The sequence below is a fragment of the Castor canadensis genome, chromosome 7, assembly GCF_047511655.1.
Source record: "Castor canadensis chromosome 7, mCasCan1.hap1v2, whole genome shotgun sequence".
Taxonomy (NCBI): Eukaryota; Metazoa; Chordata; class Mammalia; order Rodentia; family Castoridae; genus Castor; species Castor canadensis.
In genome coordinates this window covers 162,499,899-162,516,320 of record NC_133392.1, presented here as the reverse complement: position 1 = coordinate 162,516,320, position 16,422 = coordinate 162,499,899, and the positions used below count along the sequence as shown (strand labels likewise).

At 57.6% G+C, this 16,422-nt stretch overlaps 1 protein-coding gene and 1 long non-coding RNA gene across 9 annotated transcripts; one reads left to right on the top strand and one right to left on the bottom strand.

The window, feature by feature from the left end:
• Positions 1–3,232: 3,232 nt before the first annotated feature.
• On the top strand, positions 3,233–15,763 carry Mib2 (MIB E3 ubiquitin protein ligase 2). 8 transcript variants are annotated; one of them, XM_020171414.2, is made up of 20 exons: positions 3,233–3,412; positions 3,989–4,115; positions 5,269–5,417; positions 9,145–9,414; positions 9,499–9,670; positions 10,522–10,628; positions 10,737–10,931; positions 11,045–11,187; positions 11,311–11,418; positions 12,566–12,670; positions 12,747–13,118; positions 13,197–13,345; positions 13,436–13,592; positions 13,703–13,863; positions 13,961–14,087; positions 14,173–14,406; positions 14,774–14,952; positions 15,029–15,216; positions 15,295–15,360; positions 15,454–15,763. In XM_020171414.2, exons 4-20 carry the CDS (start codon positions 9,168–9,170, stop codon positions 15,690–15,692), a joined length of 2,949 nt encoding a protein of 982 aa, XP_020027003.1. In that variant the 5' UTR covers positions 3,233–3,412; positions 3,989–4,115; positions 5,269–5,417; positions 9,145–9,167; the 3' UTR covers positions 15,693–15,763. The 8 variants fall into 8 exon arrangements, with proteins under 8 accessions (XP_020027003.1, XP_073937696.1, XP_073937694.1 ...); XM_074081596.1 differs by lacking the exon at positions 3,233–3,412 and having other exon boundaries at positions 3,476–4,115; positions 11,323–11,418; positions 12,747–12,909; positions 12,985–13,118; XM_020171417.2 differs by lacking the exon at positions 3,233–3,412 and having other exon boundaries at positions 3,476–4,115; positions 12,747–12,909; positions 12,985–13,118.
• Positions 8,306–12,567, bottom strand: LOC141425056 (uncharacterized). The gene is made up of 2 exons (XR_012450158.1): positions 12,143–12,567; positions 8,306–8,587 (listed from the first exon to the last, which is right to left on the bottom strand). It is a non-coding gene; the product is annotated as an uncharacterized lncRNA (long non-coding RNA).
• Positions 15,764–16,422: the final 659 nt, after the last annotated feature.

Genomic DNA, 16,422 nt, shown 5'->3' with positions numbered 1-16,422 from the left:
GTAGCATGCCCACCAAGAGCCAGACATACCTGTGGCTCTTTTATCCTAGCTGAAGTGGGCAAGGGTTTAACTCCGGCTCGCCTCCAGATGACCTTGGTCTTTGTGTTAGCCAATATAATTCAAATTATTTTGCTGGGCAGGCACCAGTGGCTCACGTCTGTAATCCTAGCTACTCAGGAGGCAGAGATCAGGAAGATCATTTTGCTGTTGTAGATTTATTTTTAGGTGGAACTGGAGTTTGAACTCAGGGCTTCACGCTTGGAAAGCACATGCTCTACTGCTTGAGCCACACCTTCAGCCCATTTTGCTCTGGTTATTTTTGGAGACAGGGTCCCTCAAACTACTTGCCTGGGCTGGCCTCCAACTGCAGTCCTTTTGATCCCAGCCTCCCAAGCAGCTAGGATTTCAGATGTGAGCCATTGTTGGTTTTTTTTTTTTTTTTGCAGTACTGGGGGCTTGATCTCAGGGCCTATACCTTGAGCCATTCCACCAGCCCTTTTTTTGTGAAGGGTTTTTTCCAGATAGTGTCTCACAAACTATTTGCCCTGGCTGGCTTTGAACTGTGATCCTCCTAATCTCAGCCTCCCAAGTAGCTACGATTACAGGCGTGAGCCACCGGCACCTGGCAGTGTTAGCTCTTAAATTTAGGTATTTGAACTAGTTGGAGTTCAGTTTTGTATGTGGTGTGAGGTAGGGGGTCAAACATCATTCTTTTGCCTGTGAATATCAAAGTTGTCCCACATTGAATGGTCTCTGCACTCTTGCTGCAAGTCAATTGGGGCTAAATGTGTTTATTTCTGGACCCTCAATCCTATTCCATTGGTATGCATATCTGTCCTATGCCAGGGCACGTCTTGAGATCAGGAAGTGTGTCCTCCAACTTTCCTTTTCAGTGTTGTTTTGGCTATTCAGAGCCCCTTGCAATGGTACATGAATTTTAGGATCATCTTTTTCATTTCTGCACAAAAAAAGGCCATTGGAATTTTGATGGGGATTACCTTGTGTCTATAGATTGCTTTGGGTATTACTGCTACCTTGTAGGGTCCAACCGTCCTCCCACTTTCTTTCAGGGTCCTGATCACTCTGACCTGGGTAACTGCATGTTTTCCCTGAAGGCTGGAACTGGGGCCTTACACAAGATGCTTGGGTTGGGTTGTGAGGGGGTCTGCCTAGCAAGCCTGAAGCCCTGAGTTCGAAACCCCAGTACCAGAGAAAAAAAATGCTTAGGTTGTTGCTTAAAAACACTGACAGACTGAGCCAGGCACAGGTGGTTCACACCTAGCTCCTCAGTAGGCAGAGATCAAGAGGATCATGGTTAGAAGCCAGCCCTGGACAAATAGTCCTTGAGATACTGTCCTGAAAATATCTACCACAAAAAAGGGCTGGTGGAGTGGATTAAGTGGTAAGAATGCCTGTCTAGCAAATGTAAGGCCCTGAGTTCAAATCCCAGTACTATGAAAGTAAAACAGAAACACAAAGACTGTTGGTAAAACGTGTAGAATTAGCCCCAGTTCTGGACCAAGTCCCTTAAGCCCTCATGAAAACTCCATAACCCACTGTCCCTTGCAGACATACCAAGGTAGAACATGTCCTTTCTCCCTGTCTCCCGAGGGGAACCTGATGCAGCCTTGTACGTAATTCCCTTAATAAATGCTTTGGGTTGACCACACTGGCACTTGGAGCTCCTTTCCTTCACCAGGTGGTTTAGGAGAGCCCTTCAGGGGAACTTCCCTGCTGCTGCTTTTGGGGTGACTCCCTCTGGCAATTTGACCAGACAGAACACACTTCAACAACACTAGGGCTCCCAATCTGAGAGTACAGAGGGATGTCTTTGCGGTTGTTGGGTCTTCACTCTCTTTCAGCAATGTCTTGGAGTTTTCAGTGTACAAATCATTGACCACTGTGGCAAAATTGTTCTTAGGTGTTTTCTTTTTTTTTTTTTTTTTTAAGTTTTAGCAAGGATTTATTTTAGTACAATAGGATAAAGTATAAGTGGGAGGGGGAATGAAAAGAAAGAGAAACTTTCCATTCCCCATGCTGGAAATGGGAGCAAAGACTTCTGTTTTTCTGGTTTTGTTTTTGGCGGTACTCAGGGTTTTTCACTTGCTGCTTTACCACTTTGAGTCATTCCTTAGCCCTATTTTACTCTTTTGGATGCTATGGCAAATGCAACAGTTTTCTTGTTTATTTTTTAGACTGTTCATTACTAGTGTATAAAAATAACAGATTTTCACGTGTCGATCTTGTGTCCTGTAATTTTGCTGAGCTTATTTTTTTTTGTGGGACTGATTTTGAACTCAGGGCTTTGCACTTGCAAAGCAGGCGCTCTACCCAATCTGTTCATTAGTTGTTGTAATTTAGAATTTTAAGATGTAGAGCACCCTTCCATGATTAGGACAAATACAAGGCCAGGTGCTGGTGGCCCATGCCTGTAATCCTAACTACTTGGGAGGTGAGATCGAGAGGATTGTGGTTCTAAGCCAGTGTGGGCAAATAGGTTGTGAGACTCCCATCTCCAAATAACCAGTGGAAAATGGACAGGAGATGTGGCTCAAGTAGTGGAGCGTCTGCTTTGCAAGTGGAAAGCCCTGAGTTCAAACCCCAGTCCCCCTCCCCCCACACACATACACACAAAATAGCCTAAGACAGACAGAAGATGGAAATAAAGGTCTTTAAGACTTACAGCATGCCTGGAGGCCACACATGGGGATACAGGGTATTGGGGGGTGAGATAGAGGGAGATATGCCAGTGGGTCGGCATCTTTATTTAGTCCAGGGCATTCATCAAGCAGATTTTCCAAGAGGCTTTTTGTTTGTTTCAGTACTGGGGTTTGAACTCAGGGCCTTTGTCTTGCAAAGCAGGCGCTCTAACCTGGGCGCCGGTGGCTCACGCCCTGTAATCCCAGCTACTCAGGAGGCAGAGACAAGAACGATCGCGGTTCAAAGCCAGCCCAGGCACATAGTTCTCGAGACCCTATGTTTTAAAAAGCTATCATAAAAAAAGGGCCGGTGGAGTGGCCTGACTTCAAACCCCCAGTATCGCAAAAACAAAACAAAACAAAACAAAACAAGCAAAAAACCCTCCTAGCTCCATCCCTGGAAGTCCTGCCTATTCAGGGCAAGACGTCACCCCCGACCGTCTCCACGGCAACAGAATGCGTCCCCGGAACCCGCACTGCGCAGGCACAAGGGGCTGCGTCACGTAGGGCCCCTCCTCTGACGCAATTGCACGCACTCCGGGGGCGAGGCGGCGTCCGAGAGGCCCGGGTCCTTAGTGCCGGGTGGACGCTCGCCCGGGTTGCGGTGCGGAGCGTGCCCCTCGGGTTCCCGTCCTGTCCCCGTTTGTCAGAACGCGCGTCTCCAGGCCGCTCCGCGGACACGCAGAGCACCCGCCGCCCGCGCTCTGCGCCGCGTACGTCACGCGGGGTCTCCTGGGAGCCTCCAGCTCCGCCCCCTGGCCGGGAGCTGCGAACTACAGCTCCCGGCAGGCTTTGCGGCGCCCCGGGATCCGAGAGGGGGTCGCGGCGGGCGGGCAGCCGGTGGGCTTGTGCAGGCGGGGCGCCCTGGCCTGGCGCAGCCAAGAGGCCGAGGGCGGCTGCACGCGCCGGGGCGGCCGGTCGATCCCCTGCTGTCTGCTTCGGCCCTGCTCGGGCTCCCCGAGTCCCCGGGCCGAGCCGGCGCTCAGAAACTCCGGGCAAGTGGGGGTCGGGGGCCCGGGCGGCCTCCCCGAGCAGAGGGCAGGGTCAAGGAAGGGCCCGACTAGCTGGGCGGGGGCTTGGGCGGACGGCCCTGGTCCTTGCATTCCTCGCGCCCTCGCCCCTGGGCGCAGCTGGTGTCTGGTGTGCATCCACAGCCTCGGCCGGGACGCAGCGCGGGGGTGATGCAGCGGGTCCCGGCCGCCAGACCCCAGGGAGCTCTTCAGGGCGGGTGGTAGCGCCGGGGGCCGCGGTCCCTGGTGGGTGCTAACTGTGCGTCTCGGCACCCCTAGCCACAGGGTTGGATCGCGTGGGGCTCCCGCGGAAGCTCAGCACGGCGGAGGCCAGGTCTGAGTCTCCAGGCATCAGGACTGCAGCCTGAGTCTCAAGGTGGTAGGGTGTCAGTGGACCGCCAGACAGGTGAGCTCTTGACGGGCTGTGGCCTGATAGTTTGGGTTTGATGGGTTCACCTTGTGGATGTGGTCTGGTGTCATGTCACAGGGGTTGTGTTTGTGTCTGGATGTGCATGTGTGTGGGCGGGGAAGTGAGAAATCAATTTGCCACCTTCTTCGCGACTCATAACCAATTGAGAAAAGCAGAGGTGCCAGGCAGGCTCCTAATGGGTACCAACGGGCTTGGGGACAGAGCAGCTGTAGGGCAGGAGCACTACCAAGCATGGTCCTTCCTGGAAGGTCCCCGGCTTCACAGTGCACTCTGGCCTGTTGCTGGAGATGCAACAAGTACCTGAATGTCACTTTCCCACCCAAGGTCAGCCCTGGGCAGTGGGTGGGGTGAACCCCAAGCTGCAGGGTGCCTGAGGGTCTCTAGCAGGTGGCTGTGACTAGTGGTGATGACAACCCTGTGATACATGATGGCTTTTTCCCCAGCAGGTGTCTTGAGGGGGACAGGTTGGGTTTCCTGCCTGTCTGTCTGAGGGTTTCTCCCCACTCCCTAATCAGCCTGGCTCCAGTGGCACCTGGGATGTCCTCCTGATCTTGGCCAGACCTACCACATGACAGGAGACTGGGATGCACCAGTTCTTGCTAGTTGATTATACCAGTGTCAGTAGGCCCAGCTGGAGGTGCGGGGAGTAGGGCTCTTTGTCATGTAACTTAAATCTTCTGAGTGAAGCCAATCTGTTTCCTCACTAACCATGGCTTAATTTCTACACCTTTATAAAACTTCCCCATAACATGTCCACAAATAAGGGACAGTGTCCACCTGCACTGGCCTGTTACTTCTCTGTCCTAAGAGTTGACCATTTCTCCTGGAAAGAAACACTAGTGGAGCCAGGCGCTAGTAGCTCACGCCTGTAATTCTAGCTACTCAGGAGACAGAGATTAGGAGGACTGAGGTTTGAAGTCAGCAAATAGTTTGTGAGACCTCATCCCGAGAAAAACCCATCACAAAAAAGGGCTGGTAGTGTGGCTCAAGGTGTAGGCCCTGGGTTCAAACCTCAGTACTGCCAAAAAAAAAGAAACACTGGTGGGGCAGCGGCAGCCCCAGTGGCCACTGTGTGGTCGCAGTGGTAAATGCTAAGTGTAAAACTGTCTCTGAAACCATTTTTCTCTAGATTTGTTTGTTGGCTGCCTGCTTGGTTTGCTGTGTTCTGTGTTGGCGATGGCTGCTAGTTTCCCACAGGATATCTTGGTGGAATTTGTAACCCAGGAAGTAGCAACTGAGTGCCTGGGATGCTGATTCGAGGCTGCTGTGTGCTTTGAGGTGAGTTCTGATTTTGCTGACGCACATTTGCCCACCGAGTCCTGGCTTCCCCACTGCTGTAGGTGGCTATAGCAACAGCCTCCAAGGGGGTTCGGGTGTGGGCCAGGGGCATGCCTCTTAAACTCTAGGGTAGATGGCAGAGTCCAGCATTTCTGGCAAAGGAATCAAGTTAGCTAACTGTGAGTGAATTTCCCAATGTGCATAGCACATTGCAGAGTTCAGCATCCTAAAGTGTGACATGTGGGCATAGCAGGAGATGGTTTGGCTGCTGTTCCTGTGGATTTGAAAGTAAGGCAGCCTGTATACCTGGGCTGTAATGGGTATAGGTCTTAGACTGTGCTGGGCAGTGTTTCCTGCAGTCCCTCCATGCACACCAGTTCAAAGCCTTTTCATGGCTATAGGCTGTCTCTGGGAGGCTTGGGCAGGTCAATGTGAGGGCCCAGGCCAAGTTTGGGCATCTGTACTTTCCATAGCAGCCTCTAACTAGAGTTAACTGGCCATGGATGACTGTGGGGAGCCAACTCGATGGGTACTCAGAGCTCATAGGTACCTTCCTCAGTGCTGGAGCCTTGTGGGAATAGGGTAGGAAGTGGGGAGCAGGCAGCTCAGTGACCTACAGTCCCCCAGGAAGGCCTGGTATGTGCTGGGGCAGGGTAGGTCCAGAGGGGAGGTGAACAGCCCTGGGGGGGCACCACATCTGTCCCAGAGGGTCTGGGCTAGGCCAACTCCAGGACAGGGACCCTACTTCTACCACTTATCAGGAATTCCTGTTGACCTGAGGTCTGCAGGGAGGCAGTCTGGGTGCAGAGTAATATCCAGGCAGAAAGCATCTTTCTGGACCTGCTCAGAGGCTAGACACAGTAGCCTATCCACTGCCATGCCTTTGGGGGACCATCTTCCCTCCCAACCCAGCTCTGGGCTTGGAAGTACTTCTCCCATGGCCAGAGGAGGAGAGTTTGGCCAGGGAAGCCCAAGGGATGAGCCGTTTGTTAGCAAGCTCCATTCTGTGAGGACAGAGTCAGAGGCTGGTGGCTCATGCCTATAATCCTAGTTCCTTGGGAGGCTGAGATCAGGAACATCATGGTTAGAGGCCAGCCCAGGCAAATAGTTTGTGAAAACCAACTCAAAAATAACCAGAGCAAAATGGACTGGAGGTGTGATTCAAGAGGTAGAGCACTTGCTTTGCAAGCAGGAAACCGTGGGTTCCAATCACTGTCCTACCAAAAAAAAAAAAAAAGTGGGGACAGGCAGGCCTCTCACTGATGATCAGAATTCCCATGCCACCCTAAGAAGGGGGGACTTCCCCAATAGAAGGGAATAAGAGCTGAGTTCTTCCCCAGCCTACCTGGGTCTCATCCCCACTTCTGCTCTGACCCTATTTGTTTCCTGCTCACCACCACACACGCTCCTGGAGAGATCTGAACTAAGGGAATGAGCCCTGATGGCTTGTGGAACTGTGATGATGTGCCAAGTCCAGGGACAGTGGTGACAAACACCAGGAAGGGAGGCCTGGAGAGAAGGGTGAGAGAAAGCCACTGGTCCCCCAAGAGAGTCCTAGCATGCCAAGCTGAGGCACCTCTTAGGCCCAGGAGTCCTGTCCCCTGTTTGTCCCTACAATAGCTATATATAAGGGGACAGCAAGAGGTCCAAGAGGTTTGTGCCCCTAAGAATGACGCAGGGTGCAGACCGAGAGTCCAGCCTGCAGGGTGCCGTGTTGGACGTAGGCTTCAGAGTGGTGCAGTGCTGAGGGGCTGGGTTCCTCATTGGGCCTGACTGTTGACAGCCTGTGGGACTAAGACCTCGGTCACTGGCTGTAAACACAGCTCTAAGCTAGAGCAGGAGTGGGGTAAGACCTGCTGCTGGCCCTCCATCACCTGATGCTTCACAGGGAAGAGTTTCCTGACCTACAGGCCCAGGAGACTGAGTGTTCAGCTGAGGTGGCCCAAGTGGGGGTGGTGTGCGTTCCTTCCTTTGTTGTTCACTGAGCTCTGGGCCGGCCTCTGTCAAGTCACTGGGCACCAGCTGGAGCTGGCGGGCTTGGCCTGGCTAGCATCATCCCCTCCAGTCTTTGCTGTGCCCCAGCTGGGCTCAGGGTGATACGCTGGCCTCCTATGAAGACTGAGCATAAGTCCTGGAGCCAGACTGATGGTTCCTCAACTCTGGAGAGTGCCCCCGTGTGGCTCCTTCCCCAGCTTCGGGGCCTGCTGGTTAAGTGAGATGGACAAATACTTCCCTCATGGTCCAGAGCCCAGAGTCCGTGAGCCGCACCCTGTTCAGGTCCTGTCTTTCCAGTGCACTTACGCGCTGGGTGTGTGGCACGTGCCTGTGATTGCATTGCTGCAGAGGCAGGAACATCGAAAGTTCAAGGCTAATCTGGGCTGCACAGTGACGTGAGGCCAGCTTTTGCTACATAGCAAGATCCTGTCTCAAACACACATCTGTTCATGCTGACGAGACTTTATTCGTGACTATCACGAGGGCTGGAGGCAAGGCCCCAGTGGCAGAGTGCCTGCCCAGCAAGCACAAACCCTGAGATCAAAGCCTATTACCACCACCACCACCAAAAAAAAAAAGATTATATAAAGGACAGTTCACTGCTCAGGCCATATAAGCAACCTAAAGCTAATGCTTGGGACAGCGCCTGTAGCTGGTATTTTGCAAGCAAACCTCCTGTGAATGGAATCACTGTAGTGGGCACTCTTTTGCACTTGGACACTGCCCTTCCACGTCTGTTTGTGAATTTTGCCCTGCTGCCCTATAGTGCGTTCATGCTCCATTTGGGAATAAACTGCCCCTGAAAGGCTCATTCACCTTGGAGGACGTAGGGCAAGTGCTTCTGAGAAGGGACCACACTTCTCCAGGGAAGGCTTCTGAAGTTCTGTGTGACCTTGCTGCATTGTCCCTAGACATGTAGGGCCAAGGATGGCGTCTGCCTATGAGCAGTGTCCTGGTGACCAGAGGTACCATGTGAACTGGTCATCTGGGCGTGCCTGTTTCCTTGTTCTGTCCACTTTTCTGTTGGCTGTCCAGTTTCTTCACGTGGATCTGTAGGAGGTCTTTATGGGTCATATCTGCAAATTTCTTCTCTCACTTGTTGCTTGACAGCGTCTTGTTGAACGAGAGTCCTTCAGTCCAGTCCCACATATTGCTTGGCTGCAATCTGTTTTCTCCTGAAAGCAGAGTTGTCTTACCTTTCATGTTGATATAATAACAGAAATCCATTGGTTTAAAGTATATGAGGGGCTGGCACCATGGCTCAAGTAGCAGAGCACCTGCCCAGCCTATGCAAAGCCCTGGGTTCAATCCCCGGTACCGCAAAAAATAAGGATAAATAAATAAAGTATATACATATTGATGGTGCACTGTGTGCCAGCCTGCCGGAAACAGAACCACTAGCCTGTGGCCAAACTGTCAGGGCTGGTCTCTGAGCCCTTGGGACAGACTTCCCATGGTGGGCCCGTCCTTGGCCCCCTTCCTCCAGGCCAGGTATCCCCTCCACCTTCCCTGCTGGCCTTGCCCTGTGCTGGTCAGTGTGCCATGCTTCTTGCCTTCCTGGGCCCCAAAGCACTTAGGAATGCCTGCTGTCTCTGTCTACCTAGTTCTTTTGAGTTGGTTCTCTCTGCCCCGATCCCCCCTTCTCTCCCAGGTAGCCCTCTCGAGAGGTGTCCTGTGGGCAGGCTGGCCATGTGGTCTCCTGACGTGGCCTGAGGTTGCTCTCTGCTGGCAGGTCCCTGAACAGCCTGGGCCACCATGGACCCAGACCCCCAGGCAGGTGTGCAGGTGGGCATGCGTGTGGTGCGTGGCGTGGACTGGAAGTGGGGCCAGCAGGATGGAGGCGAGGGCGGCGTGGGCACGGTGGTGGAGCTCGGCCGCCATGGCAGCCCCTCGACCCCCGACCGCACAGTTGTTGTGCAGTGGGACCAAGGCACGCGCACCAACTATCGTGCCGGCTACCAGGGCGCCCACGACCTGCTTCTCTACGACAATGCACAGATCGGTGCGTGGTGATGTGTGGCTGAGGGTGGGGCTGGCCAGGCGGCAGGAGACCTGCAGGTCCTCACTGACCTTGCCCCACCTCCAGGCATCCGCCACCCCAATATCATTTGTGACTGCTGTAAGAAGCACGGGCTGCGGGGCATGCGGTGGAAGTGCCGCGTCTGCTTCGACTACGACCTCTGCACGCAGTGCTACATGCACAACAAGCACGACCTCACCCATGCCTTTGAGCGCTATGAGACAGCCCACTCACGCCCGTAAGTCCCCCTCGGCTGCAGTCTCCCTACCCAGGACCTTAGGACAGGGCTCCCAGACAGACAGGCAGGCCCTTCCTGAGCCATTTCCTTGAAGAATAGCCAGGCTCTGGTTATTCCAGGGACCCACATGCTGGAGAAGGCATCTGTCCCTAGGCAGGTGTGTGAGATGGGTACGTGGATGCCCCCTTACCCTTAGAGACAGGCATGGTTCCTCAGAACAGCGCAGGCCAGGGTGCTGAGTGTGGCCTGTATGTGGCTTAGGCAGCCAGACATTTCCTGGAGGTGCCAGGCCTGGCAGCAAGACCTCTGGCAGGGCATCCCACACTGGGAGGCAGCCCCTACACAGCTGGTAGTGGACCTGGCCTGGCACAGAACTGCACTGTGGTCAGAGGGGTCTCTGCTGGGCTGAGGGGATAGAGCTGGTCTGGGGCAGGCACCCAGAGGCACCATCTCTTTCTTGTCTCCTGTGCTCATCTGTCCTCTTGACCCTCCCCAAATATAGAGAAACATGGTCTAGGTCCTACCTATCTGTTGGCCAGTACGGGGCAGGGGCAGCTGTCCATGTGCTGCTGGCCAGACAAGTGGTGTTCCTTTTTCCTTCCTGGGCCAGACCCTGCCCCTGCTCGTTGGGAGGGAGCAGACAGGGACTGATCACACACAGGCTATACTCTGAGGGTCTGCTTGGCTTCCCTTCCAGCCTGGCATTGGATGGCTTGCTCCCATGAAGCCTCCTTCTGGGGTGTGGTGGGTGCCGACCTGCTGGGAAGCTTCCTGCAGTGTGGGCAGGAGCTAGGAGGTAGACTGGACATCATGCCACTTCGCTGCGTGGCTCAGGACTCCCTCTCTTGCAGTGTCACTCTGAGTCCCCGCCAGGGCCTCCCTAGGATCTCACTAAGGGGCATCTTTCAGGGAGCGAAGGTGGTGCGAGGCCCCGACTGGGAGTGGGGCTCACAGGACGGTGAGTGGTGGCTGGAAGCGGGACAGGGAGGTAAAGCTGGGCTATAATTGGCTATGGCTCAGCCTCAGGCCCAGTCTTAGCCTGCTGACAGGGACCCTGTTTTACCAGGAGGGGAAGGGAAGCCAGGCCATGTGGTGGATATCCGTGGCTGGGATGTGGAGACAGGCAGGAGCGTGGCCAGCGTGACATGGGCAGATGGAACCACCAACGTGTACCGTGTAGGCCACAAGGGCAAGGTGGACCTCAAATGTGTAGGAGAGGCAGCTGGCGGGTTCTACTACAAGGAGCATCTCCCGAGGCTTGGTACGCGGCCGGCCCAACCAACACCAGCTGCCCTCCTGCCCTGGCTAGGCGGGGGCTGGCCTATGATGTCCTGGGGGTTGCTGCCTGAGGCCTAGCTTGCCGCCCTCCCCCAGGCAAGCCAGCAGAGCTACAGCGCAGGGTGAGTGCTGACAGCCAGCCCTTCCAGCGTGGGGACAAGGTCAAGTGTCTGTTGGACACAGATGTCCTGAGGGACATGCAGGAAGGCCACGGCGGCTGGAACCCAAGGATGGCGGAGGTGAGCCGCCTTGCCTACTGAGCCCCCATGTGTCCTCCCCTCCCAAGTCCTCTGGACTCCCAGCCCTCTGCCTGCCCCGAGAGTCCAGCCCAACCCAGCCATAGCCTCCGTGACCCGCCGCAGTTTATCGGACAGACGGGCACCGTGCACCGCATCACGGACCGGGGGGACGTGCGTGTGCAGTTCAACCACGAGACCCGCTGGACCTTCCATCCTGGGGCTCTCACCAAGGTGCCTAAGGGGCTGGGCTGAGCCCCATCCATTGCTTCTTTAACCCCATCCGTGTACCTACAGAGTGGACAGGCATGACTAGGGTTCTAGCCTTCCTGTGAGTCCCCAGACCTGAAGGATAAAGCCTGGTGGGCAGAGGTGGGGCCCAGAGACAAGGGATCCATGTGTGAAAGGACTGAGAGGAAGGCGAGGCACTGAGAATCCCTGAGGCTGGAGTGGACTGACTAGGGGCTGTTTGTCTGGAGGGCAAAAGGAAAGTAGACAGCATTAGTGGGCAGCAACTGAGGCTGCTGGGCGTGCTTTCTAAGACACTCCCTGTGGGTGCAGCCCAAGGGCAGATAGCACTGGCCTGTAAGGAGGATGGAAGTGGACACTTCCTAGCGTGGTGGGGACAGAGCCAGGTGAACTGAAAGCTGTTCAGTGAAGTGGGGGTGAAGGATGAAGGCAGGCAGGAGAGCGTCCAGGAGTGGCACCTGGGGCAGGCAAGTCAGCTCTCGCTTCTGAACCTGGAGTCCAGGAAGGGGAATGGGGGCGCTGCAGGACAGGCAGTGTGTAGAGTGAGTTCGATTCTGTACATGAGAGCACAGGTGGGGGGATGTACAGGTGCCTGCAGGAACGCTCCTCCTACCCCCTTCTGGAACTGTCCAGATGTGGAGGGTTGCCACCCTGCCCTGGCCCCACCCTCCATGCTGGCCCCGCTCCCATGTGGGGGTGTGGTACCTACCCTCCATCCTGGGCCTGCCCCCTAAGTGGGGGTGGCATCTTGCTCTGGTCCCATCCTCCGTTCCTCAGCTAGCCACGCTGCGCTCGCCTTGCTGCTGTTGGTGTCGTCAATGTACAGGCACCCTGGGAACCTGCTGCTTGGGCCTTCCCATGTCCCCAGAGCTGGCTTTTGTCTGGTCTGGATGCCTGTATCAGGCTGCCTCTCTGGCTGTCATCTCTGTGGCTCTGGGGCTGGGCCACCCGGGGCTGCTTTGATCACCTTTGGCCCTTGTGCAGCCATACTCTCTGGTTGTGCTTGGGGTTGGAGCTGGGGTCAAGTTCAGGTCTGCCTGCCCCTCGGAGCTCCATGGGGTGCCCTCCTCCACGACCCTGGACAGCCACGAGTGGCTGGGGGGACCCCCTTATCTGCCTCTCTGTCACCCAGCACAACTCCTTCTGGGTGGGAGACGTGGTCCGGGTCATCGACGACCTTGATACCGTGAAGAGACTGCAGGCTGGACACGGAGAATGGACGGACGACATGGCTCCTGTGAGTGTCTTCCCTCGACCCCCTGCTGTTCCCTGCCCCTCCCCCACCTGCTGTAATCCCACCTCTTCCCCCTCAGGCCTTGGGCCGCATTGGGAAAGTGGTGAAAGTGTTTGGAGATGGGAACCTTCGTGTGGCAGTTGGCGGTCAGCGGTGGACCTTCAGCCCCTCCTGCTTGCTGGCCTACCGGCCTGAGGAGGACGCCAACCTGGATGTGGCTGAACGAGCCAGGGAGAACAAAAGTGCGGCACCAGCCCCGGTGACCTGTGGGAGGCAGGGCGGCCCCTGGCCAGCACTTACCTCAGCCCTGCCCCCAGGCTCACTGAGTGTGGCCCTGGACAAGCTACGGGCCCAGAAGAGTGACCCGGAACACCCAGGGAGACTGGTGGTGGAGGCTGCACTGGGCAATGTGGCCCGGGCTCTGGACCTGCTGCGGAGGCATCCCGAACAGGCAAGCTCCACCGACACCCCTCCCAGCACCAGCAAGAAGGCGCAGGGCCCACAACTCAATTTCTGGCTCTCTGGGCAGGTGGACACTAAGAACCAGGGCAGGACTGCCCTGCAGGTGGCTGCCTACTTGGGCCAGGTGGAGCTGGTGCGGCTGCTGCTGCAGGCAAGAGCAGGTGTGGACCTGCCAGACGACGAGGGCAACACCGCAGTACATTACGCAGCTCTCGGGTGAGGACAGAGAGGGCTGCTGGGGCAGAGCCTGTGGGTCCAGCTGCTGGACACAGTGTCCCTTCCAAACCCCTCTGCTTCTCCCACCAGGAACCAGCCTGAGGCTGCTCGGGTGCTCCTGAGTGCAGGGTGCGGGGCAGATGTTCTCAATGGCAGCCGGAGCACAGCGCTGCACGTGGCTGTGCAGAGAGGCTTCCTGGAGGTGGTAAAGATCCTGTGTGAGCGTGGCTGTGACGTCAACCTTCCCGTGAGTGACCGCCCCTAGCTGCCCTGACCCTAACTAATGCCGGGGTCAGAGATGCAGCCTGACCCCAGGGGAAGTAACTGCTGCGTGACCACTGGCCTCCCCGCTGGCAGGATGCCCATGCTGACACACCTCTGCACTCCGCCATCTCTGCGGGCATCGGTGCCAGTGGCATCGTTGAGGTCCTCACCGAGGTGCCAGGGATCGATGTCACTGCCACCAACAGCCAGGGCTTCACGTTGCTGCACCATGCATCCCTCAAAGGCCATGCGCTGTGAGTGTGGGGGGAGGAGGGGCGCACTGCTGACAGCCAGCTCCCTACCCTGCTGGGGATGGCCCTGGACATCGGACAGACCTCCCTGCTCTCACAGAGCTGTCAGGAAGATCCTGGCACGAGCTCGGCAGCTGGTGGACGCCAAGAAGGAGGATGGGTTTACTGCACTGCATCTGGCTGCCCTCAACAACCACCGTGAGGTGGCCCAGATCCTCATCCGAGAGGTGGGCGCAAGGATTCCAGGCCTGCCTAGGAGCTGGGAGCCAGGCTCAGTAGAGTTCCTGGGTTGAGCCTGTGCACTGCCCCCAGGGTCGCTGTGATGTGAATGTGCGCAACCGGAAGCTCCAGTCCCCTCTACACCTGGCTGTGCAGCAGGCTCACGTGGGACTGGTGCCACTGTTGGTGGACGCTGGCTGCAGTGTCAACACTGAAGACGAGGAGGGAGACACAGCCCTGCACGTGGCACTGCAGCGGCATCAGCAGCTCCCCTTGGTGGCTGACAGGGCTGGGGGGGACCCAGGGCCCTTGCAGCTGCTGTCCAGGGTGAGGAAGGAAAGGAGTGGGCACTGATGAGGTGGGCTTGAGCAACTTTCCACAGTCCACCTTCTGTGATGGTCCAGGGAACCAGGCTTTCTGTGAAGGGGAGCGGCTTGGGGGCCTGCTTTACAGGAGCCATTCTCTGCAACCCCTGTCCTGGAGATTCTGGGTCCCTGACCAATCTGGGAAAGGGGGTGGGGGTGTCAGGAGTAGAACAGGGTGGAAGGACCTTATTCCTGCAGTTGCCTAGTAAGGGCTCCTGTCCTGAGGACAGGGGCTTTTCCCAGGCTTCTGAGGCTGCATGGTGCCAGCAGAAGCCTCCCTCAAGCCTGTGCAGGCTCCCACCCTCACTGGCGTCTGTCCTACTGCCCAGCTACAGGCCTCAGGCCTCCCGGGCAGCGCAGAGCTGACGGTGGGCGCAGCAGTGGCCTGCTTCCTGGCGCTGGAGGGCGCAGACGTGAGCTATGCCAACCACCGTGGCCGGAGCCCACTGGACCTGGCCGCTCAGGGCCGCGTGCTCAAGGCCCTGCAGGGCTGTGCCCAACGTTTCAGGTGAGCCACACCCCGGGGGGGGGTTGGGGGGCTCTACGACCACCCGACCCTTTCAAGCCCCCTCCTCCAACTGCAGGGAGAGACAGGCAGGCAGCGGTGGGGGCACGACCCCGGGCCCCAGGCACGTGCTCAGCACCCCCAACACCGTGACGAATCTGCACGTGACCGCCAACGTGGGGCCGGAGGCCGCTGAGTGCCTGGTATGCTCAGAGCTGGCGTTGCTGGTTCTGTTCTCACCGTGCCAGCACCGCACCGTGTGCGAGGGTGAGTGAGGGGCATGGGGGATCAGGGGCAGCTAGGCCTGCCTCGCCTGCCCCACCCAACCCGCACGCTGCCCTACAGAGTGCGCACGCAGGATGAAGAAATGCATCATGTGCCAGGTGGTCATCAGCAAGAAGCTGCGCCCAGGTGGGTGGGGGCTCGGCGCACCCCTCCCGGTCGTCCCCAAGGCTCATACCGGACAGCCTTTGGCTGAGCCCCACCCCATCCTGTGCCCCACAGATGGCTCGGAGGTGGCCAGTGCGGCCCCTGCGCCCGGCCCGCCGCGGCAGCTGGTGGAGGAGCTGCAGAGCCGCTACCGGCAGATGGAGGAGCGCATCACCTGCCCGATCTGCATCGATAGCCACATCCGCCTTGTGTTTCAGTGCGGCCATGGCGCGTGCGCGCCTTGCGGCGCTGCGCTCAGCGCCTGCCCCATCTGCCGCCAGCCCATCCGCGACCGCATCCAGATCTTCGTGTGAGCGCGCGGCGCGCCCGGCCTGACCCCAAGCTCCCTTCGCACCCCGAGTGTTTTATAAAAAGATTCACGGACTTTGCCGCCTGCTGCCTGCCTGGGGGCGCCGGGTGGGCCTCGGATCCTAGCCGGGACACGGGCGGGCGAGTCTTGGGGCCGTCTCCGCCCTCCCCTTCCCCCGGCGCCCTCCCCAGCGTGAAGCCCAGCTTCTGGCTCTGGCCAGGCCACCGCCCACCTCCCGCCACCCTGGGCTCGGGTCTGACAAGGGAGGGACCCTAGGACCTCGCTGTCCTCCAACCAAGCTCTGGGGGACACCTCGTGTCTCTTTGAAGACCTCGGCCCAGGTCCCACCCCCCCCCCAGTCTCCCGCGGCGGGATGTGGGGACTCGGGCTTTGGCCAAGCAGGTCGGGTTTTCGCTGAGGGTCCTGACGCTCGGCCTGGGTGTCTCTGGAGCAGAGGGGGACGGGCGGACACGCTGTAGGGGATCCGGTTTGTTGGAGCAAATTCTCGGCCACCAAGAGGGGAGCCTGGCGGCAGGCGCTTTCCAAAAACCACCTTCGGCCAGCTGCTGAGCGCTGAACCTGTTGTCCAGTCCGCTGCTCCACCTGAGCGGGGAGGTGGGGGGCTGGACACAGGCTGGCCGCCTGGTCCGAAAGGGGGACTCGCCCCTAGCTCCCGCGGCCCCGCCCGCTCGCCCGCAGTCCGCCCCGCCCCGAGATCCCGGCTTCCCAGCCCG